We start from the raw sequence: 25,067 nt of genomic DNA on the forward strand, positions 1-25,067 counted from the left end.
TAACGACTGAAACAAATTCGTAACTTTAAATTGGCTAATCGTAATGAATGCGAATGTCTCCAAGGAAATCTACTTCACCAATTAAAAATATTCTCTAATGATGCTAAAATAAAAACTGTAAAAATAGATTTGTTGCACCATTATACTTGCAGAATTTAAAGCCATTAATTATTTGAAGCAGTACTTGCTCCTTAAAAAGGGAGATCGGTCAATTTTCTTTCGAAATGCATAAACACATCCGTAAAGAATTTTTACCCTCCTCTCCGTGCTTTCATGGTGTAGTGGGAAACACGTCCGGCTAGTATCCGAACGTTCGGACTTCGAATCCCGACCATGTCATCCCTGAGGTTTCATATTTCCTGCTCCGAAATAAACCTAATTATTACTCTATACATTTATTTTAAATTTATCAAATAGGGCGGACAGCTACTGTAGTGTTATGCGTTTCTAGGTTATGTAATTTATTTTGAAAGACGAATTAAAAAAATCTTTCAAATTTTGTAAGAAAACTGAAAATACACACATTTCATTATATATATATTTTTAATATTATTTTTCAGTACTCCACACGGGGCTTAATATCTGATGTATTCACAAGTTCCATAAAAGCCGCAGGAAAAGATGGTACGGAAGGACAAAGTTCCGTGAGCTGGTATTTTTCAACTGTAAGCATGTGAATTTATTCTTAATTAGATATAGCAGAAGATTTGTTTGCAAAACTTTTAGTTGGTTCCCAATGCATTTAAAACAATTAAAACTTAAATTATAATGTATTTGCAACTTCTTATTTTCATTAACTGTGAGAAGTTGCGATATTCTAATCTATGCGAGTTGCAAAAAACATAAAAATATTTTTAGTTGTTATATATTTAGACCAGTGTAAAACAATTACGAGTATGTTATTCAAATCACTGAATGAAATGTAATGACAGTTATAGTATATAATGCAACTAACTTGCGAAAACGTAACATGATGCGAAATTTACATTTCAGAAAGTGTCGTAGAATAGACTATTTGAGTAATGTATTTAAATCTATCTAGGAAAATTACGCGTATATTTTTGCATATTTTATTTACGTTTACTTCACTTAATAACGTTGAGATTTATAAGACCCACGGAACCTGGAAAAACCCCTGGTTCAAATGAAAAGGAACTTAACATCCATCCAAAATCGGTGCTTTGGATATGGCAGCAAATTGAGGTGCGAGGGCAACATGAAGTGTTATGAAATCAATAAGCAAGGTAATTCAAGGACTACCTCGGGACGACTGTCATTTTACCTACATTTCGTCTGAGAAGAACAAGAAATCTGTTCTTTGTAATGTAAAAAATTATGACTGATTCCTCCAAAGGCGATGATTTATTGATTTGGGGTGGTTTTATGTTGTGACTTACATAAGTTCATGTGACCAGAACGAGAATCGTAATACTGCCCATGACAAGCATTAACATCCTAGATTTTTATAGAGGGCTTCTTCAGGCAGTAATGGCCCTAATTTTCTTATAATGGACTAAAATTCTAGATTTTATCAGGTCTACCTCGTTGATGAAACTTCAGCGTGAGGCTGTTCAGCGAAGGACTGATTAACCAAAGTTCCTCATCTGAAGCTAATTGAACCCATTCAGAATTTTCACTGAAGAAGAGTTATAGCTCAAGAATACTTTCTCAGAAGCTTTTATAAGCTCAGAATTGAAGTTAGGAGCTAAGAATTAAATTTCTTTAATCAAAGTGTCACAAACACACATTTGTTAAATAGTGGGTGCCATTGTAGGCAGTGGTGCTTCTATAAGGTGTATTTATATCGTTCTGTGAGCATCGTAAAATATATCAAATCTTCATTTTGTTAGTTTTTTGATAATTGATAATTTGTTATGATAATGATTTTATAATTTTTCTTTCGTAAAGAAAAGCAAATTACATTTATGAGGAAAAGTTTCTATGTTCTGTCATGCCATTTGAACTGATTTGTAAATCTCATCAATAGGTTAATTTCGCTTAATTAATCAAGAACTTTTCATTTAAAAAAGCAATATTGCAGTGCAATTTTTGGCTTCAGTTTAAATTACAGTACTGCAGATTATTCCATGCATACATAGCCAATTATCAGCTAACAAATTAATTACAAAAAAGCCCGCTGTTATCTGGATTGGTTAAGTTATACATAAGTAGTTGGTAAGATATGTAAAAAAATATTTAATTTTCATTTTATTTTACAAAAATTAGCTTTTTAAAAATTTCGCCACGATTTCTGTCTCCTATTAAATTATCAGCATTTTAAGTAGCAGTATTTCCAATACTAATGCTTTAATAGAATTGTGAATGGAATAATAACCTCATTATTACTTTTATTAGCGTAAAAAAGTGTTCTTGATCTGCTTCATTTATTTCTGCCTGACCTGGAAGTAAATTTTAATGGGAAGGTATTTCAATGTATTTCGTTTATCTTAGATCTGGAAGCGTTCCTACAATCTAGCAATTGCAGTTAGGAGTAAATTACAACATGCTTGTAATGGAAAGTGCGTTTTAATCAGATATGTCTGATTAAACTTTTCTCTAGGCAAGTAAGAATTAAGCTGTTAAGTTACCAACAAAGGATTTAAAACTGCAATTTAGAAGCAGCTGAAAACATTAAGCTGTCAACACAATATGCAATATAACATTTGAATCAAGCAATGTCTTGAAAATTTAAGATTTATTAAGATTTTATGAATAATTCGTTACAAATCTCAATAGAAGTTAAAAACATTAAAGAAATATATTTATTACAGTATTTTAGTTCCTCATTATTAATACTTACTCATGGTTTTTTCACGAAAATTTTTCGATTTGAGAATAAGGAATGCAGTGTGGCGTGAGGACACTCAATACTTTCCGTTAAATTTATTTACTTTCCTTAAAAACGTCGTTGTGCAGATCCTCTCTCAAAATTATACCATCGATAAAAAAGATAAATAAATTTAGCTTTTGAATGAAATGAAAAAGTATAAGAGCTATAGAAAACCTTGGAAAATATTAATTCCCTTTTACTTTTGTGATTAGGGTCGACAACGCATATATGTCTGTTATAGACTGCATGTTTCTGATTTGACTTAAATTATTATAACGATAAAAAAAATCAGCTTAATTTTAGGGCTCATATGTATAGTTTTAATGTAAATGCCTGTACTTTTAATTAATTCTTTATAAATTATCAGTTAATAAAAACTGTTCAGTTAATAACCTTCTTAAATGCGAAAGAGAAGAGATAACCACCAAAACAGTATTTTATTTACCATATTATGCATTTGTACAAAAACAAGAAACAGATGCACAGAGTGATTACATCAACCAAACATTAAAATCTGTTCAATCGCAAAAACTCACAGCAACATTTCATTTTTATCTTACGTTTCGTAAATGTCCTAAGCGTACTTGCCTTCAAGGTTTTACCTTTTCCGAGTAGTTATCATTCAGAACTATGGAATATTATTCAACATACGCTCTCGCATTTTTCACAGTTTGAGCAAGAAATCAGTTTCCACTGAGTGAATGCACGTATTGGATGGCTATTTGTCATCCATAACCCCATCGCTGTCTTCACACATATAACGTGTCATGTTAATAATGTTTATAAGTATTCTTTAATGTACTTCTGCTTTTATATTCTCATTCCACTTTATGTTAACACAGAACAGGACTCAAGTCGTCGAAAATCAAAATGTTGAGAAGAATGTGCTTCTACGCATGGTCATCCGGCCCCAAGCTGTAAGTAAAAGCAAAATTTTTGATTTTTGCATGCGAATGTCTTTGAAGGAGTAAATTATCGAGAAAAACTTGTCGACAGGTAAATTAAGTTATCCTATGTATATTTTACATGTTTTTATAAAAGCAATTCATCATTATTCGTTCTACTGTTTAATATATTTATTAACTAAAATTATAGGATATTCAAAGGATAAATATGTGACATTTTAAGCGTGATTTATATCTGCTTAGGCATAAGCGTAAAATAGTAAATAATATTAACTGTATCCTTGATTTTTATTTATTCATTTATAAGCTAGTCATAAAATCAGTAGAGTATTATTTTAGACTGTATAAATACATCACATTTTGCTAATGCAGTTGGGACTCAAAGTGTTAAATTACTTGAAGCTGATGATAGTCAAAACAAACAGATGAATTGGTAATAGAACAAAGTTAGACAGTTAAGTCAAAGAAGTTTTAAATTCTGGTAAGAAAGGTAAAATCTTTCTTTCTGATTTTTTCTTTTGCATGCGACCTATGATGAAAATCTTGAATTTTGAACAGCTATTTATATCAAAATCGTTCAATGTCTAAAATCCAGAGCATTTTATGCTGGAAGAGTTTTGTGAAGAGGTGAATCGATATGTTTTACATAAAATCATTTAGTAATTATTGTGTGCATTATATATAATTTATACAGCGTGCCAACAATATTTAAGTTAAAGATAGAAGTAATATTTTTATTAAACTATTTATATTCTTTGAAATTGTGTAAAACGTTTATGAAATGAAAGAGGCAACCATGGGGAGAGGAAGTGTGCTAAAACACAAAGTCTTCTCTTCTGCAACTAATCAAAGAGTCATTGTGATTGTCATTGTGATCACTGCTATGTATATCAGTCCTGTGCAAAGTCGAAAGTACAAATACAGCATTAGGCTAAATAGACTTAAACTAAGAATAACCTTCACTTGTACAAGTTTTGGCATTCATTTTACCTATGTGGTTAAGGAGGTTTAAGTCCAATGGTGAGAAATTTATCTATAGGATTACAGAAGAGAAGTTCCATGGAGCGAATTTGTACTTCTCTTGCAGTTTCTGCAGTCGAACAAAATTCCAGATTGGAAATGGGAATTAATTATTATTCTTATTAAATTATATTGAAGAACGAAAACCCTTGAATTGGTGAACTGTAAAACGTTCTGCCTAAAATCTTTTAGTGAATTTGTCTATACATTACGTCTGATATAATATAGTATACTTTATAATTTAAATTAACGCTATAACTAAATTTAAATTTCACTATTCTTATTCATTGAAATAAACTATTAAGGAAATGAAAGCAGTGTCCAGTGATAGGAAGAGTGACGCCTGTTGGCACTGAGCTTAAGTACCAAGTTCCTTCTGTAGGGAGACAAATTGAAACTTGCACATCAGAAAAAAATATAAATTATTACTTGTTTATTTGTTTATACTTAAAATTTCTTAATTTATCTTATAATTATTCTTTGATACTTCATATCGTTCGAAGATGAAGAGGAAAATAAGTAGCAAAAGGATTCTACGCAGAGATTTTAACTGCTAAGCCTATTTGATAAATGCATTTATCCAAAACACATGTATTCATGTTCATGGCTATTCTTGATCATGAGAAGACAGTAAATCAAAAAGACAGCTAGTTAGAAATGCAAATGAAAACAAATTAAAACTCTCTATAAAACGTTTGCATTTAAAGTTATATGATAATAATATATTATATAATAATAAATTTATATATTAACAGAAGAGCGTATGTATGAATTAAAATGACTATTTTTGAAATGTAAAAGTAAGTTAAGTAAGTTTCAGTAAAATTGATACACTATTGTAATTGTAATTTTTTTGGGGAATTGTGATACCAATTTCCCATTTCAATTTGCAATTTGAATAAGAAAGATACCATACCAAAGCCTTGTTTCATGTTTTCTTCAAATGCACATCAAAAGCACAACGTATATAATATTTTAAAAAATATGAATTAACGCTATATAAATTATTTACCCATACATCTATCCAGAAGGATTGAATGTCACTTGCAACATATTTAACTCACCAGATGTGAAAATGTAACCAATCTTCCAAATCACGAAGCGTGCTCCAAACAGTGGTTAATAATTCTTGGGGGTTCTAAAATATAAACATAATGTGTGACGCTCTAAAATAACATATCACACAAAAACAATTAAATGGATAATTTTTATTACATTAATTATAAGGGTACATTAAATCTATCATGAAGTCTTGTCTAGTAGTGCTTTTGTAAAATTTAGGGAATGCGACATTCACTCAGCTTGGGAGAGTGTACATACACCATGACAGTTACTCGTTCAGAGTCACGATATCGACTACATATGATGCATCTGAGTTACAAAGTTAGTATGCATTCGGCTTTAACAGTTACGATGCATTTGATTTACAAAGTTCTACTTTTTGGACTTCTGTTTCAAGCTGCTTGCAAAACAAATCTACGAGGATTTAATATTTTAGGAAATAGTAGAAACTGTTATTAACACTAAACTTTAAAGCACAAATAAGTGCAAATAAATGGCAGTAAATATTGACAAAAATACAACACACTAATTGAAGCAACAGCTTTGTTTCATTTTACGTCATATTATTACATGTGATATTGTTTTTACATGATAATACATTTAGTTACGACATTTTCACACTGATTTAATATCATGCTTGTTTTTGTTTTGAGGTTTTAATCTAATGACGTGTTATCTGATCTGCGAAAATTCAGTGGTATAAAGAAAATTTGCATTACATGTCTCGATAATACCGTCAAAACGTTAAGCCAGTATTGGGCACTTAAAGACACATAGTTGATATTTTCATGAATAAAATCATTTTAAGAACCATTTGTGGTATAGAATCTAGCCACTGGCTACAGATAAAAAAAAGATTACGTTTTCTAACACTAATGGTAACGCTGCGGATTCTAAATATGCGTCACTCAGATCTGATGTATTCTTAAACAAATTTAAAACGCATTATTTCTAAAACCTTTGAAGTTTATTTCATATTTTACTTGTTATGATATAAAATGTTTCTTGATTCGTACATTAATTACTTTTATGATTATTTTAAAAAATATTTACCAGAAGTTTTGTCAATGAAAGCTTTATACTGTTAGGTAAAAAAAAAACTTTTTTGAAATACTTCTATATCAAATACGTTTGTAAGCGTACAGTTATTATATTCCGAAATCTTGAATTTTACACCGCTTTACACTTCAGTTGTTATCTAAGACAGACTTTACACGCGCATTCATTCATTAAATTCACATTCGATTTTGTGCTTGCGTAATGAAAGCTACTTGAAATTTGTTTACGTCAGTTTTACATTATATTAATGGAACTGGAAGCCATAATTTTAACTATAGTTTCAAACGACAATGACTGTCAGTTATTAACCAGTAAAAGCAAAAGAAACTAATATAAAATTCGAAGGTAATTATACGCGTATAGATTTAAAAGTTTTTAAAGCATCACGCTTAAAGCTTTGACTTGAGTAATTTTTGTTAGATATTTATTTATAAATATGATATTCAAATTACGAAAGCTATAAAATTCACAAAAATAGATGCACAAATAGAAGTAAGGTTCAACAAAAATCTTTAATTATTTTTTGTAAATCTCGTATTTTTTTATATATTAAAATGAAAAATATTCAAAATGGCTTTTACTGTAATACCTCTTGATGCAAATTTAAGGAAACACAACAGAAATGGGACTGGGCTTACTTTAAACTTAAGCACTAGTACTCAAGCAATTATTAAACTCAAGAACTAGTACTTAAAAGAAAATTTATGGTCTAGATCTTAACACATAAAGACAAGACTCAGAATTTTAACGTAACAGAACAGCTTAGTTTTCTAAAAAAATTTCCCTAAAGTATAGCATTACCAGATTTCGAAGAAAGGAAAATTAAGCTAACATTCAAGAGAGTTTAAAGTAAGTGCATAAAGTAAAAGATACTAAGACACGAAAGAATACGTAAGCATGCCTGGACACGTCCAAAATAAAAGTATCACAACAAAATAAGAATAAAAGTACGAAATTCGTAGCAAGTTTAGACGATCCTCACAGTCTGGCTCGAATGGTTGAATAATTCATAGTATCTTAGTCTTTTCCCTCCTGATTCTATTCCTCACAGTTCAATTCCGTTCAGGTACAGTGGAAGAATCTTACGGGAAACTAATGCCACATCGTTAAATATTCATTGGTGCGTTTTAAGTTCGATGCAAAGTATTTCAATTTCCTCGCTTTTCTGTCTTTTTTTTTTTTTTTTTGTATAGGCTTTATCGTCCTGAGAGAGTGAAGAAACGTAACGAAAATCCGAAGCTAGCACATTTGTTTACTCATACTGCTTGATTCCTCCGATTCTGTCTCTCCGGAAGTTAGATATCCATGCATTTTTAACCGAAAAGCGCATGGTAAATTGACATTGCGTAACAGTTAACATTGATTCCTTGAGACGTGTTTTAACCTTATTAACTGACATTTTAAAAGTTTCGATCAGCGATTATACTATTTGCCTACAAGACTTTAACGTTAAAAATTTGTTTCGAAAGGAGGGAACGCTTATTCCTTTTGTTAATTTGTTTAAAACTTTCATTATATTACAATTTACAGTATTTTTACGTAAACTTAAGGCTAAAGAGAAATTATAGCAAGTATTACTTTTTTAAGTTTTAGGAAGTTAATTTTGATTTTTAAAATAATAAAAGACCTTACATTTCATTAATTGTAAAAGTAAAGTAACTCATTTTTAATGTACTAAGAGGTTTTCAGTATCTTATTTTAAACTAAAATAATGCCTTAAAAAGCTATTTTAGCTTAATTTAAGTAAAGATTCAATTTGAATAATAGTTTTATATTTTACTTACATCATGGTGCTTTTCCAAAATTTTAATATTTTGTTAAAATTCCAAATTTGAAATTTTAATACAAGCATTTTTGTCAATTATCTTTTAAGTCAGAAGGATCTGAATGGTTTGAAAACAATGAAAATACAAAACTGCATTTGAAGTTAGAAACTTAAAAACAGTTTAGTGTGAGATAAATCCAATAAATTATTCCTGATATGTATTCTATTTATAAACATAGTCTAAGTTTCCTAAAGTTTTCAAGAAAAATTTATTAAAATAGTACTTTAATCCCAAACATAGAATATCAACTTTATTAGAAATTTGATAAAAAATTCATTCAGTTTGATAAACTCATATATGAATTTGATAAAAGAATTCACTAAATATTCATTTATCAAAAATGAACTAAAATGAATTTTAAACTAAAATTTGCGTGTGCCCTAGTATATGTCTCGCATTCTAAAGCATATGATGAAAGCTAAGAATATTCGTATTGAAGTGAGACTTAATCGTACTTGTTTAGCGATAAAATTAACAGAATGACTATTTAGGAAGCAATGCTGTTTGTATACTCATATTAACAATTCCAGAGTTATTTTTCAAAGTATAAATTTCCATTTCATTAGACTTTAAAAAACTGGTGAATTGAGTGCTTGTTTTATAATAAACTTTGGATTTAACACATTTCAAATCCAGTTTAATGGCACTTCAGATTTTGTTTTGGGGAAAGCGCATTTAATCTATTTCAGAAAGATTTTAGTTGCCTGCTAGAATTTATACTGATCAACGAATGAGATTCTATGTTTTTATTTTCAACAAAAGAAACACAAGCTTTACCTGTGTGTAATAAAACTGATAATAACAAAAACTATTTTTGATTTTGGACTAACTATTGAAACTGACTTATTATTAAGACAGTTAAAAAACTTTATTTTGTAAATGCTATTGAATATACGTTCTGTTTAAGAAAATTTTTCCAGTTATATTTAAGTTAATGCGTAAATTTACCCTGTATACTGCTTCGTTTAACTTCGGTTTGTAATGTATAAAATCAACAACACAGCTCGTGTGTATCCTCTTAATATTAGTTAATTTTCAAGTGACAAGAATACTTCCAATATAAAAATTTTGATTTTTTTAACAAAATTATTTTGTGAGTTTAATTAAGGTGCTTTGTTTCAGCACTTTAAATGAGAAATTATGAATTCGCTTTTGAGTTAATAGCGCTATTTTGTCAAAATTAGAGGAAATCCTTTTATTTGAATAGGAATTAATGTGGACCGTTTTCGACTGAGACACCCGCGTTTTCTCTTTTATTCTATTGACTTATGTGAACCACTGGCATAATTTAAAAATTCTTAGATATCAGATGAATCTGGAATAAGATAACGAAATCGTTTTGTTCATATTCTCTGTTTATTACTACTTTAAATATGCCAATTATTATAAAAAAGTCGAGAGAACAGGGGAGAAATAATTATTAAGCATTGCATATATACACTATTTGATTCTGATCGATTTCCAAATACGATAGTTTATTTTCTGAAACCAAAACAGGTTATGTCGCATATAGCGCTACTGTACAAAATATGGTGTTAAGTTCTGCTCTATCAGTATAGTTTACATCATAAAAATTTGTCTTTCGACTCTTTATACCGCTCATGTGCAACATAAGGAAGAAAAATAAATTCCGAGATTTCTAGAAGTATCACTGAGAAATGTGATTTAAACTTAAAACCAGGTATAATAATTCTAATTTCATAAGTTCTTGAAAAAGGTAAAGGAAATATTCCATACTTTACAATTATTGCTTTAGTTTCTTATTAATTCTTGTACTTCAAGCCTTTAATTATGATTTATTAATTTAAAAGTATGCATAAATTTATGCCCATATAATTATTTTTTAATAAAGATTGAACTGCTTTTACGATAGAAGAATTATATGATCTTTGAAAATGATGTTTAATTTCTGAGGAGCAGATAGAATTCCAAACATCAAAATTAATATAGCTTTCTGAATTAAAGTGATTATTACCAAAAATGAATAAACTTAATAAACCTTTTTTGGAATGGTTTAGGAAGTAAATTATATGAAAGCTAAATCCGGACCGGTACTACCTTTAACTTTCAGTACGTAAACGTCACTTGTAAGAAGCATTTCTATTAAAACCTAGATACGTTCTCGGTTAATCGAAAGGAAAACATAGGATTTCAGCTCATCCAAAGTGAAAAATACAAGCAAACGTTACTCCGAAAAACCTCGAAAGATTAAGACTCAGAGTCACTCTCAATCCCGAAGTTAATGGTTGCGAAGTTCGGAAAATCCCACTGAAATCCTTGATAATGGGGTAAGGCTACTCTTCACTCTTTTTATACGTTGAAGAACTATACAGCCCAACTGGAGAAAATAAAAGGCTACTTACTGCATTGTCTGTAGAGTCATTTATGGGCTAGGAGTGACTTCTAACGTATACTCTTGGGGTTAAATAGAGATATCTACTTTAGAACCTCAAGTATTTTGTCTCAGTGGTTAGATACATGATAGGTTGAAATTAACCCTACTGAAGACTTATATATGCTATTTATTAGCTTTTTAGTGTCTCACTCTGAATCTGTTTAAAATGTTGACAGTTTGAAATTAACTAGTTTTTGATTTTGACAGTTATTTTCAGGATTTTTGCATTACTTTGTAATCAATTTTTTTTGGAATGATAGAAGTTCACAAAATAACATTCTTTAGGGATTCTTTAGAAGTTACTAATTTAATTCACATAATTGGAAATTAAATTTACACAAATTTACAGTGATATAATGAAAGGTTGAAACATAAATATTACTCGTATATTTTTACCTGAAATTAGCTCTGATGACTAGTTTTAAAGACTAGAATCGGATGCTTAATTTGAAGGTCGATTAAAACCAAGTTTCCAAAATATGTATTGCATAAAGACAAGTTTATATTTTTAAAATTAAATAAATCTGAAGTTTTCTCGTACTACACTTTTAGGAGATTATCAATTTCGAATTTATAAACCATAACTTTCTTCCTATACTGAATTTATTTATCTTACACTGAATTTATTTTTCGAATTTATAAATCAGAACTTTCTTCGTATATTTATTAAATTAAAATAATTAAGACATATAAATTTAATGAAAGCTTTAGGTATCTTACATTAAAGCATTTTCAACTGTGAAACAGTTTATTTATAAAATAATTATGTTTAAAAATTATAACAAATAAAATTATCAAGTGTTTAAAAAAAAAACCTCTTTTCTAGATAATTAAAAATGAAACATACTATTGGTGACAGGGATTTCTAATTTTAAAAATGTGAAACTCTGCAAACTATTGATCTTTATTACGCTACGAAGAAAATATATTTATTGTTTTATGATAAAACAGTTTATAAAATACTAAATTTATTAATTTTCTATTAATGTTAAAATTTCTAATTTTATTATTTTTGAAAAGTGCAAATTATTGTTTTTCATCGTGCTATGAAGAAAGCGTACTTAACATTTTATACTAAAATGACATATATCAATTTACAACCCCTTCCCAAACAACAGAGCATTAATGTTTTAAGTCCTCACTTTCATGAGTTATATTTAAAAAATAAAAACAAATACCTTCTTAACGCTGAAGAAAAGTTCCTGAATTTCATTTGTTGCATAAGACATGCAATTACCTTTAAAATCTCGTATTATGTTGTATCAAAACATGCCACGTACAACAAGATTATACATAAAAATGCTTGATGACCGTAATATAATTAAGTACCCATAGTCATAAATACATATTCACAGTATCAAATATAAAAACACGCAACTCACAGTTATAATGATACATGTGAAAAATAGAATGCTCTGGATTTAAGAAAATGCATCATTTCGCGAAATTCGTTTTTTTGAGCTCTCAGCTCTTGAGCTCGGTGAAGCTGTAACGTTTCTTACTGTCCAATTACCTTCTGAAGACTGGAGGGAGAAATGTCTGTAAGAGATGTATTCCTGTGGAACATCATTCTTCACCGGTCTTCTTCTACGACGTCTTCTAAACTTGATGGCAGTTAGGAGCACAGACAATGTGAGCACAAGCGCAGCACTGATGCTGCTCCCTAGGATGATCCCTAAGGTTGATAAGGTCATCTTAGTTTTTTGCAACTTGGCTAATGTCTTTATCTGCAGGCACTTATGATTTCTATTGTCCGGTACTGCAGGCTGTGATTTTCCTTCGATCGTTACGTATGGGATAGGTTTACCTAAGGTCCTTAGATATTTACCAGCTGCCGTTACACAAACAGTATACCACGTTTCCGATTTCAAAGAGTCCAACTGGAAACGTCGCTGAGTCGATGGAAGTGGTTCACTGGATTTCACACCACTGCCCCGAGATGAAGTAAGATGATATGTCACAAGAAAGTCATCAATGAGTGTCCCATTTTGCACATTCCATTTGATGATTAATGATTCATGATCCAAATGGATAGCTTCTAGGTCTGCTATGAAAGGTGCTGGGCAGATGTCAACAGGGTGAAGGCTTAAAATTGAGTGATCCCGAAGTCTCTCAGGCATGGCACAGGTAAGGTCCTTTCCATTTCCATCCGGATTTTGTATCAATCTAGTATGTTCTTGTATCCATTCCCAGAAGCTAAGAAGACGACAGTCACATTGAAATGGATTTCCTAGGGAATATAAAATGTTTTGTAGGCAACATAAAAATTTTGATTTTGGATTATCTATGGCACATTTAGAAGTATTAATTTCAACAAGGGACCTCTTCAGAAGGTTGCAAACTTGGAATTCCTGACATAATAAGAATTAGAGTACATAACTTTTACTAGCAATTAAATTTTTAATGACATCACTCTGTTTAAATAAAGATTTACTTTTTGACAAAAACGACCATTTGGCTTTACACGAACTGTATTTAATATTTTGGCGAAACTGTTAACAAGTAATTATCAAAATATTTAAGAAATTGTAATCACAGATCTAAATATTTTTCTCACATATTTAGTTTTTCAATTTATTTCCTGAGGAAATCAGTTTAAAGAAAATAACGTTCATTTTATTTGGAAAAAGCATAAATTCATTAATGTTCGATTTTCAGTATTTTAAATTTGGTTTGAAGCCTTAGAAAACAAGCAGTCATTAATCCTGTAATGGAAGCAATGAACTGCATTTTATGTAAGAACAATAATCATTATTATAAGTTTTTAATCACCTCCCTAAATTGAAACAAGACGTAATTTTAAATGTTGTTATCCCCATAGACAATAAGTTTACAATCCATGATGAATTTTTAATGAATTTTAGCAAAAGTCTTCTCTATTTTTGTTAGATCATTAAGCCGAAATATCAGGAAGCTATTCCAGAAAGAACATTAAATATCATTATGATACGATAAAAGCACTGAAAAAATATTTTAAATCGATTTGTTGTATTTGCTTTATAGCAATTAAAACTAGATTTTGTTTTCTTATCAAGTGGAAAAGTGGTGCAAATTATCTAATAGGATTATGTTGTTATAGCTTAACACATAAATATCAACTTAATAAATTATTTTATTGTTTGTTTTCCAGATAGTTTTAACGAATTAACTGTTTAATTCAAAAATGCTCCACTTTTAGCCTTGATTTAATTTAACTCCAACTTCACATCTCACGTATGCTATAGTTACTAAGAATTAAATTTTAGATTAAAAACTTACTTTATACAAACTCAAGAATTAAAAAAATTCTTAAAGCAAAAAGTAATACAATTATTATTAATGCGTTATAAATCATTACATTTTTGAAAACATGATCTCCTTAGTTTTTGACAGTAATTCTTGAAATTATAACTTGTTTGAATAATTACTGTCATCAGTGCTCACGATATACGATACAAAGAGGCCCACATAAGATCAACACGCCTATCTGTCCTTATTATAATTAATGATAATTCAGATATTCAGATAATTCAAAAATATTTTCGAAGATTTCTTGTGCGCAGTTAACAAAAGTTTGTAAAAACTATTATTTCCTTCATAAAGCTAGCTTGGCATAAGCTTTTCATAAAACTAGCTTGCGATATCTTTCATAAAGATAGCTTGGCAATACAAGATATATAATGCAAGACTTGTTGTACTTTAGAGAAATAACCTAAAGAGATGATAGGTATTAAATTTTTGCGGCCTTTTTAATCTCCTGAATTAAAATTCCGATTTCTTTTATTTATCGGAAAAACTCAAAGATACGTCATGGACAAAGATCCCACCCGCATTGCATTTTTAAGAAAACATTTCGAAGAACAAACACTATACGCTACATATATGTTGCCCAAAATATGATGTACCTCGCATAATTATGTGTAAATGTTGATGGAAGTCCTTTCTAACATTTTTTTATAAAAATACAGCTAATCATTTCTCATGTACATAAAAGAAATTGTGTATGGATTGGCAGGAAAGCCAGCTCTGAATCAAACGTAATGATTTTTAGACTTACCAGAGAGCAGGAGCTTTGATACTCTGATTTCAACAGGCATAAGCATATTTCCATTCAACTGGGTCAGTTGATTGCCTTCTAAATTCAGCTCAGATAAAGAACTGAGATCTACAAAGGCTCCGGGCTGTATCCAGCTTATCTGATTGTTTTGTATCCACAAAGTTTTTAGGTTGTAAAGATGGCGAAAGGTAACCCCTTCAAGTTTCTGTAATTGATTCCCTGAGACATCCAAATTCTCTACTTGCTCAATATCTTCACTGAAAACTGGAAGTTCTAATATCCTATTCGAAGTGAGATTTAGTGTTTTCAGCTTCTTCAATCCGTATAACCTCTCTTCTGGCAATATGTCAATATTATTATAACCTAAATCCAAAACGGCCAATTTAGTTAAAGGTTTGAATGCTCCAGGTGAGATTTTTACAATTTTGTTATGACGTAATGACAAATGAATAATATTTCTGAAGCCAAGAAAATCATGCGATGCAATAACTGTAATATTGCCTCTATTGATTCTCAACGTTTCCAACGATTTGAAATTTCCTGTTGTGCTTAAATCTTCTCTTATTCTTACCATTGGGTTACGATTAACTGATAAAATCCTGATATTACGTAGAGGAGCATTTAGGAGTGTATTCGGAAGGTAGAAAAAGGCATTACCATCTAGAATGAGTTTATCTAGATTTTTTAAAGGATCGTAAACGCCACTTAAGAAGGATTTTAATGTGTTATTGGATAAGTCTAATTCTTTGAGTTTAGTGAGATTTAGAAAAGCATCTTGCTCTATATTTACTATACTGTTGCTACTTAGAATAATCTTTTTTAAATTTCTGTTGCCTTTGAAAGCAAGGTGCTGAACAGATGAAATCAAATTTTTGGATAAAGAAAATATCTCCATGTTGTGAAGATTTTCAATAGCAATTGTTGGTATACTTTCGAGTTCATTTTCATCGAGATACAATTCTTTTAAGAAACCAAGACTTGAAAAATGACGGGACTCCAAGTTTTTAATTCCATTTCCGATTAAGCGCAAGATCTTTAGTTCTGTCATTTGTTCAAACATACGACCTGTCACGAAGTTCAGTCCTGTGTTTTCAATGTTAAGAGTGATAAGTCCAGATAGTCCGTAAAATAAATTTTCACTAGCGCCAGTTAGATTGTTTCCAGAAAGATATAAATGTTTTAACGAAGGAAGGAACAAAAAGTCGACTCTAACATTATTCAACTTATTTTCACTCATATCCAGTGTTTCCAGAGAAGATAGTTCTAAGAAAGATCCTGCTTCTACTTCTTCTGCCATTATATTAGATAGAACTAACTCTTTCAATGGCAAGTTTCCTTCGAACATGTATTTTCGAATTACATATATTTGATTATGTGACATGTGAAGAATTTTTAAGTTCTGCAATGTCTGAAAAGTTTGAGGTTCTATGTCCATAATTCTGTTATGTGAGATGTAAAGTTCTTCCAGTTGATCTGCTCCTTGGAACATATCAACATTCAAATGGTTTAAGTTGTTATACTCGAGATTTAAATACATTAACTGCCGCATTCCTGAAAATGTACCGCTTTCAATCGCTGATATAGAATTATGATCAAGATAGAGCTTCTGAACTTCTACCAGATCTCGAAACACCTCAGGGCGTAGTCGTTTAATCTTGTTAAAATTAAGCCACAGGATTTCCAGCTTATTTTGCCCCAGGAGACTGTTGGCATTCATGGACACGATTTCGTTGTGCGTTAATTGAAGGGATCGTAAACTGGACGGGTAACGGCTTAGGATGTCATCGACTTCCAACATCTTGTTCCCCTGAATATTCAAATGCTGTAGGTTGGCTAGAGACTGTAAAGCTTCCGCTTCAATCACTTCAATCCGGTTAAACTGCAGAAAATAAGACAAATTATTAAAGCAATTTTAATAATACTTGTTAAATGTTTGATTTAAATATTAAAAGGGAGATTATCTGTCCTGTCCGCTTAATAAAATATAGATTATAATCATACAAAATTTATCAGGTTCACGATTTCTTTTCAAAAGGAATTTGCTATTAGAACTAAGGTTAAATGTATATCTGAAGTTCTGTATGTGGACATACACATGTTTAACAGTAACTGTGTATATACATTAATCGATTTCCTCTTATATTTCTATTCTTGTATCTGTAGAAAATAATATAATTTTCACAGATCAGCTTTACTAAGTAAAATTTGAAACAATAAAAGCAATTAAAATTAATAATTTATGATATGTTGATATTTTCGGAACAAAGTATTTATAAAAATTATTATTTTGTAATAAGGGCTATTTGAACATATTAACATGTCATTAAAAGCATCAGGAAATTAATGACTACGGAAAATTAATGACTAATGCATTTGTGTTTCCCAATACTAAAAAAGAAGATTATTTCATACTAAATATTATCCATGAAATTGGCAACTTCAAGGACTTCTTTACGAAGTCATCTGAATTTTATGCAGCTTTTTTAGCTGCGGAAAATTTATTCATGATTAGTGAACTTAGGTATTTCTCCCACCTTCTTAGCGTGTCTTCGTGGTGTAGTGGTTCTGCACGCTGGGCTGGTATTCCAGAGGTCCGTGGTTCGATTCCCGACGAGCGTAGCTAATTTTTCATTTCTTCGGCCTCAAAATAACCTAATTTCTCTACAGTGACCTCCGAACTGAAAAGGGTGTTTGATGGTGATTCTCCACACCCAGAATTTGGCGATTGAGTCTCCTAAAAACCACAGTCGCCCTTTAAAAACGGGAGTATATAAGGTATTTCTCCCACTTTCCTAGCGTGCCTTCATGGTGTAGTGGTTCTGCACGCTGGGCTGGTATTCCAGAAGTCCGTGGTTCGATTATCGGCGAAGACGATTGCTCATTTTTCATTTCTCCTGCTTCCGAAAATCATAATGCCTCTACAGTGGCGCCAGAACTAAAAGGGTGTTGGATGAGGATTCTCCCCACTCAGGATTTGGCGATTGGGTCCTCTAAAAACCCCAGTCACCCTTTAAAAGGGGGAGTATATAAGGTATTTCGCCTACCATCTTAGCGTGCCTTCGTGGTGTAGTGGCTCTGCACGCTGGGCGCGTATTCCAGAGGTCCGTGGTTCGATTCCCGGCGAAGGCGTTGCTAATTTTTCATCTGGCCTGCTTCCAAAAATATACCTAATGTCTCTACAAACTCAAAACAAAAGTACAAACAATTTTGAATTTTAGCCTAGAAAGTTGATAAGAACTGTGATTATAGAATAAATAACATAATTCTACAACTGACCTGTAAATGAAGTTCTTGAAGATTAGGCAGAGAGTAAAACACTCCCTTCTTGATAACTTTTAACAGATTATTCTGAAGTCGGAGATCTCTTAATTCGACAAGTTCTTGAAATGTACCAGGTTGAAGCTCGGTTATGAGGTTATTATCCAGAGATAATGAGCGAAGATCACGATTATTTTTAAACATGGAATGATGAACATCTTTTAATTGATTAAACGAAAGTTGTAGTTGATATAAATGATGCAAATGATAAAAAGCACCACATTCTATGTGGGTGATTGCATTATTTGGAATAAAAAGAACAGAGATTTGAGTAGTATTGTAAAACGTATCATTTGCTATCTTTTTAATAATATTATTTGTTAAAAAGATTTCTCGGAGGTGTGTCAAGTTATGAAAAGCTCCAGAACTGATGGAATGCAGATGATTAAAACTTAGGTCAATCGTACGAAGCTTCTTCAAATGACTGAATGCCTTTCCTGCTAAAGACGTTAAACTATTATGGCTGACATCTAACGATTCGAGTTCTCTCAGGTATAAAAATACCGTATCATTTAAGGAAGTTAAACGATTCATGTATAGAGATAGTGATGTCAATCTAGGCATAGTAACGAAACTCCTTTCATCAAGACATTTGATCTTGTTAGAGCTTAGATCTACTCTTTGTAAGGCAGTAAATCTAGTAAATCCATCATCAGGTATATCTTCGATTTCATTCCACACAAGACGCAAGGTTTTTAAATTTCTTAGTCGCCTTAATGCATTTAAAGGGAACTGCTTCAATTTGTTGTTGATCAGGATTAGTTCCTCTAGAGTATTTTCTAAACCACCGAAAGCATATTCTGTAAGAAGCTCAATCTGATTATTTTGCAGATTTAAACTGGTAATGAGTAGTCCATATAAAGCGTAACTTTCAACTGATGATATAACATTTGAATCAAAATCTAACGTCCTCAGTGTCACAAGTTTATTAAGAGAACCTTGCGGAATCTCTTTTAGCTTGCTGTTCACCATAGACAAACTGTCAAGTGTAAGTTCCAGTCCCTCAAATGCACGTTCTTGTATCGTTTGGATTTCTGTATGAGAGATTTGAAGGTGATAAACAGTTGAATTTTCGAATAATCCATCTGGAAAAACTGTTACATTTGGATCGAGGTGATAGATGCTTAATGATTTTATAGGAGCTGTGATTAGGGCCAGTGTTGCTCGTATTTCTTCCAGTCCGGTATGTGGGCATTCTAAGAAAAGACCGTCTTCGAATTCGTAGCATGGACACCAAGGGCTTTTCTCCCACTGAGGGCATCCTTCCATAAGCATGCCTGGTGAGTTGTGTGTGCCACTGTCGGAATGTTCTGTAGTTGTTGCGCTGCTGCTCTGGATTATAACAGTACAGATAGTAGCGAAAAAAATAACCCATGCTTGACTCCTCGAGCAGCCAGCAAATCGTTGCAGATCTGACATATCTCATGTCTTATCCTGGAAAAAAAGAAAAATAAATAACTCTTACAAACAGAAGTTTTCTTCATATTCCGATTAATGAATATAGTTTCACATAGTCAGGTAATTGTACCATAACTAATCAAAGCTACTCAAATATGCATTTCAGCTGGGAATTTTTAAACACTTGAGATGAGTGTTAATGTGCTTAAAAATGTAAGTACCAAGGTAGAAAAGTTTAAAGCAATGACAAAATTTATATAATCAAAATGATAATTTTAAGATTCCACAAAGTTTAAGAATAGGTAAAACCTTAAGGCGGTTAAATAAAATATGTTAATTTGCGTCTTTATTGAGTTAAATTGCGTTTAAATGTATTATCCTCTATAGTTTTGACATATATCATTACATGTACTTATGTGACCTGTATTTGCTCTAGAGTTTCTTTAAGAAAAACGTTAGCTTAGAATAAGTTATATAGTTAATTCAAAACTCATGCCCATAAGGAATCTCTTGTCGTCTAAGAAACTATCAAAAATTGAATCTGGTACCTGCTTTATTCTCAGACCTATTTGAAAAGTCAGTAATTTAACAGCTCGCACTTTGTTTTAAATTTAACCCTGAGCTATAGTTTATTTTCAGTAAGGCATTTTCAATCTGGTATTTCGTATTTACTATGTTTTCTAAATGGATTTCATTGTTTCCCTTTTATTCCACTCTTGTAACATCTGAGACAGACATAGCGTTTTAGCCTGAGGTTGACTGTTTTCCCTTACCGGTATTTTAAGAGCAAAAGTTATTTTTTATTATTAGTTTCCTTTCTCTATGACACAGAATTCTTTTTCTGTTATCTCTTGCATTTTATTTCTGAGTGGAAATGTACCCTGAGGTGCTCTGTGTAAAGAGTTATTCGTTGATTTTTGATGGGGAAAACACTTTTGCGCTATTCATGAATGTTTCAAAGAACTGGTGGTAAGAAAAAGAGCAGAGGAAGAATTTTTCCTCACATTAAATATATTGCGATATACTTCAGTATTTTTTTGCATTATTAGTAGATAGCGAGTAAATTTTTAAACCATAAAATATGTATTTGCTTTAATTGAAACTCTCAGATGATATTTATTCTTTGATTTATAAGTTAAACTATTCGGATTAATACGAAATATAATAAAATGTGAGCAAATGTTCCTTCTCATATCTGGAGCTTTTGGAGGGGTATTTCGTAGCTAATACATTTTTTATAGAAAAAATGAACAAACTTAAATGTGGGATTACTAATAACAGTATACTAGAAGATGTAGTGGAATTATCGGCGCTTTTTTGTCAATTGAATTTTGATATTTCACTAAATGGTTCTGTGCTCGCATGTACACCATAAATCCCAGACTTTTACTCCAATTTTAATTTTGTTTAAATTCTGTTGTTCTAAATTAACACCTTTCGCATGAATTTGTTTTTCTTCTTTTTAAGAAATATATTTATTTAATTTTATGACGTCTTTAAATGTTCTACAGAAGCTTTTTTTAAAAATAATATTTTGCTTGCATATATTATAAAAATTCTATATTTTTAATGCTCATCTTTCGATTGTTTCACGCTAGTTTTAATATTTCTGATAATGATAATTTTCAATTCATTAAGAAAAGTAAAATTAACTTTCTAAATCATAGCATTTATAAATTAACAAAGAAATAAAAATTGAGGAAGCTGGGTAATTAGATTTTTATTCCTTTTTTAAGTTTGCCATTTACTAAATATTGTACTGAATATTTTAGTTTAAAATTCGAATTTTGGCTTAAAAAAATTTGTTGACAAAATGGTGCATCTATATTAAAAATTTCATGAATATATACCAAACACTTTTTGGAAGTAATAAAGATTAAACTTTCTTCTATTAAGAAATATTTGATAAATAAGTTCATAAATTCTTCATAAAGTTCTAGGGGCTCATTTTAACATATATTATGGTATTTGCACTATATAAAACTCAGAAAGCCTTTTATAGGCATAAGAATTTATACACTGCGTGGAGAAGTATGATTACAGCATGTAATTTCTACATAAAAGGAATATTGTAAGATCACAGACTAGTAGGAAAAAATTTTCAATTAAGTACCAGATGGGTAGCATTAGACAAACACTGTTTTATAATATAGTAACTTGACATCAAAAATGCGGTTGCTGTAATTGTTTTACCTCTTTTAATAGTACTGATGGCTTAGAGCAAACCTGGAGTTGTAAATAGCTATAAGTATTTCGAAAAAGGAAAAGAATTCACACTGACTGACTAATCACTTGAGTAAAACAAGAAAAAGGTTCAGGTGCACTATCTGACTATCCCATTTATCAAAGTGCAGTTTAAGCCGGGCTTCTTGTATTGAATATACAAAGTAATAACAGTTTACTGAACAATATTTATAAAACACTTTTGTATTTTATATTCTTTTGTAAATATTACCAGGCATAAAAATTGTTAATCGTCATTAACATCTAGTAATATATGGAATTAATGGAGTATAAGAACACAGAAACAGCATTTTTTAAAGATAATTTTTTATATCTTTTCTAGTTTCAGAATTCGTACCGTGCATAAAAAATGCTTAATATTCCAGCACTTCTTCCATATCGGTTAAGAGACGTTTGAAAAGGAAATAATAACTAGGTTTTTCCAAACATAATTAAACATTCCGAGGTTTTAATAACGCGTTTCTGAGACGGTTCCAAGCAGGTGTGCTAAAGTATTGATGATCACTACATAGAATCTAAACGAAGGAGACAAAATTTTATTCAACAGAAATATTTTCTGAACCCTTTATAAAATCAACTGTTTATGCTAAAAAATGAACTTCAGCTTTCTTTCTCTATTTTTCTTTTTCATGCATAATTTACATTCCCCTTCAACTGATAAAAAATCTTATAAATTTGAAGCTGTTTTCATATTTGACACACCAGCAACGCGATTTACATTTTTATAATTCAGCCTCGGCTCATATCTTCATTTTAATAGCTTCTAGCGTTTCTATAGAAATAACTGCCTCTGTTGAGTTTTCATATTTATATCGGTGAAATTTAAAAAGATTCTCTCCCCCAAGCGAAGCTCTTTTTTTAATAAATACTTTTTTATTTCCCTTTCCTGTCCATCAATATTTTTTGTTTAATTGCTTCACATCTGTTTTGATATCAACAAAGGACATTTTATCAAATTTTGCTATAGAATTCTTGTTTGTGTCAAAATATATGAAAGGAAATATTGTGATATAGGGCAAGAACAGTTTGTTTCAGGAAAATAACTACACCTTTTTAATCTCGATTATACTTTAAAGCAGTGATTAACTTCCGGAAAATTTAAGAGAATGATGAATGTTTTTATTGGTAAGAATGCTGAAAAATTTTATTAGTGAGAATGTTCAGAATTTTTAAGAATGGTGAAAATGTTGTTATTTGAATTTTATTAGTCTATGAAATAATTGGTATTATGTGCAATATTTACAGTTAATCTGCGTTAATACAATAACTGCCTTTACCTACCAAGAAAGACAGAATCTTGCGGAAATAGTGCTGCTATTGTTTCAAATGGTCAAACATTTGCAACATCGTTTCAAATGGTCAAAACTTGCAACTTGATACACTCTTCGGTTATGACCCACTACTGATCAGTCATTTATCCGTTTTGTCACTGAGAATTGTTTACAAAAATGTTAGTGCCGTTCATCAGGACGCAAAATTGTTGAGATGAAAATCAGCATGGTATGTTATTTATTTAATCCCATTACATAATGTATATGAGTTGCTAAATTCATCGTCTATGGAGACGAATTTCTAAAACCGTGAAACACTACTAGTTCATTTTGTATTCTTCTGAAGGGGCATAAATCCTGTGCGTCTTCGTAGCGGACTCTGTAAGGGAAACCGACGCCCTTTACAATGCCTAGCATGAAAACACTCTTCCGATGAGCCAACACTGATTCCTGGCTTCACATTCTATTTTTTCCTAACTAATGTTTTACCCTATGAGTAACATTAACATAGATTTATTTCTATTAGAAAATTCTACACGGAGTTATCCCTCGCTCATAATAAACTTAAATAAAAGCATTGCGAAGTGATGAAATCTATTACGTATTGATAAGATTAAATATTTAAGCTTGGACTGTATTGTTTGTTTTTTCAAAGAAGCGTATCTTAGCAGAAGCTTTTCAAAAAGAAATTGAATTTATATTTGGAGTAATGCATAAAAGAAAAATACAGAATGTCCATGTAGCTAAGGTATCAAATACACAAAACGCCATTGCTTATGGGTCTCATATTAATGCTTAGCTTTTCGAGTTACAGTGCTAAAGTCTAAAATAAAAATGATACATAATATTAAAGTATACATAGTATAGAAAGTAAAACATATTATCAGAGCACTGAATTTTTGTTACTCTGTAATTTTCTATAGATAGGGATCTCTAATTTTACTAGACAATCCATTATATAAGGATCTGATTACAAACCTCATTTACAACAGATACTTATTTGTACCGTATATAAATGAATAAATCATATAACATTAGACATGTATATAAAATTTATTAATAATATTAGATGAATGCATACATTAAGTTATTTGAAAGCGAATTAACTGAAAAAATAGAATTTGATACTGTATGATAAAGGAAAAAGAAGCTATTTGCTTAGCAACATTTTTAGTATTGGTGTTCGAGGGTGTTTAATTTCTTGCGTCTTTTTATATGCACACATAAAGTATCTTTAAAAAAAACCAAAACCCTCTATGCTGTTAAATTTACTAATGGGATTCACTGACATCAATTCCATGGGAGAAGTGACTTTGTAAACTAGTGCCTATTTCCATACAAATGCTTTTGTCTTGAAATCCTGAGAGTTTTTGGTGCATTGTCCGTTTTCTCCTTAAAGAAAAGTAGATGTTTTAATGACATCGTTGAGAACAGGACTGAAGGCTAATAAAAAGAACGCTGGCTTTGTATTCTGAGCACTCTTCTAAGAGCAATAAAGTGGCCATTGGCCGATTAATGGCCAGCATTTTGATGCCTAGGTCTAGATTCCCAGTGGAACTCTAAAATTCCCGACCATACACCATTACATCGTGTTTGTTTAGTACCCCCGGAAGTACTGAATTTTAGTCCAGTTTTTCCTTTTCCTCTGTTTCTTTAAAAAAAATTCTACCTCTTTATCCTTCTCTTTCCTTAAGTTTCATGAA

At 30.8% G+C, this 25,067-nt stretch overlaps 2 protein-coding genes across 5 annotated transcripts in view; one reads left to right on the forward strand and one right to left on the reverse strand.

Annotated features, from left to right (window-relative positions):
* LOC118184111 (uncharacterized) overlaps window positions 1-25,067 on the forward strand; it is a 305,486-nt gene that overhangs the window by 40,679 nt on the left and 239,740 nt on the right. For both annotated transcript variants that reach the window (XM_085809488.1, XM_085809487.1), the window contains exons 9-10: window positions 561-665; window positions 3,673-3,747. In XM_085809488.1, coding sequence (XP_085665614.1) covers window positions 561-665; window positions 3,673-3,747 — 180 coding nt within the window. The remainder of the gene's footprint in view (window positions 1-560; window positions 666-3,672; window positions 3,748-25,067) is intronic.
* The window catches only part of LOC118183948 (uncharacterized), a 160,410-nt gene continuing 138,591 nt past the window's right edge, over window positions 3,249-25,067 (reverse strand). For 2 of the 3 annotated variants that reach the window (XM_085809485.1, XM_085809486.1), the window contains exons 3-7: window positions 18,410-19,885; window positions 15,134-17,012; window positions 12,480-13,327; window positions 5,820-5,893; window positions 3,249-3,745 (exon numbers count right to left, since the gene is read on the reverse strand). In XM_085809485.1, coding sequence (XP_085665611.1) covers window positions 12,519-13,327; window positions 15,134-17,012; window positions 18,410-19,870 — 4,149 coding nt within the window. In that variant the 5' untranslated portion in view covers window positions 19,871-19,885 and the 3' untranslated portion in view covers window positions 3,249-3,745; window positions 5,820-5,893; window positions 12,480-12,518. The remainder of the gene's footprint in view (window positions 3,746-5,819; window positions 5,894-12,479; window positions 13,328-15,133; window positions 17,013-18,409; window positions 19,886-25,067) is intronic. The other variant, XM_035353660.2, reaches the window with a different exon arrangement.

This window comes from Stegodyphus dumicola, chromosome X2 (assembly GCF_044657685.1).
Source record: "Stegodyphus dumicola isolate Sdum_Otavi_A_Nest chromosome X2, ASM4465768v1".
Taxonomy (NCBI): Eukaryota; Metazoa; Arthropoda; class Arachnida; order Araneae; family Eresidae; genus Stegodyphus; species Stegodyphus dumicola.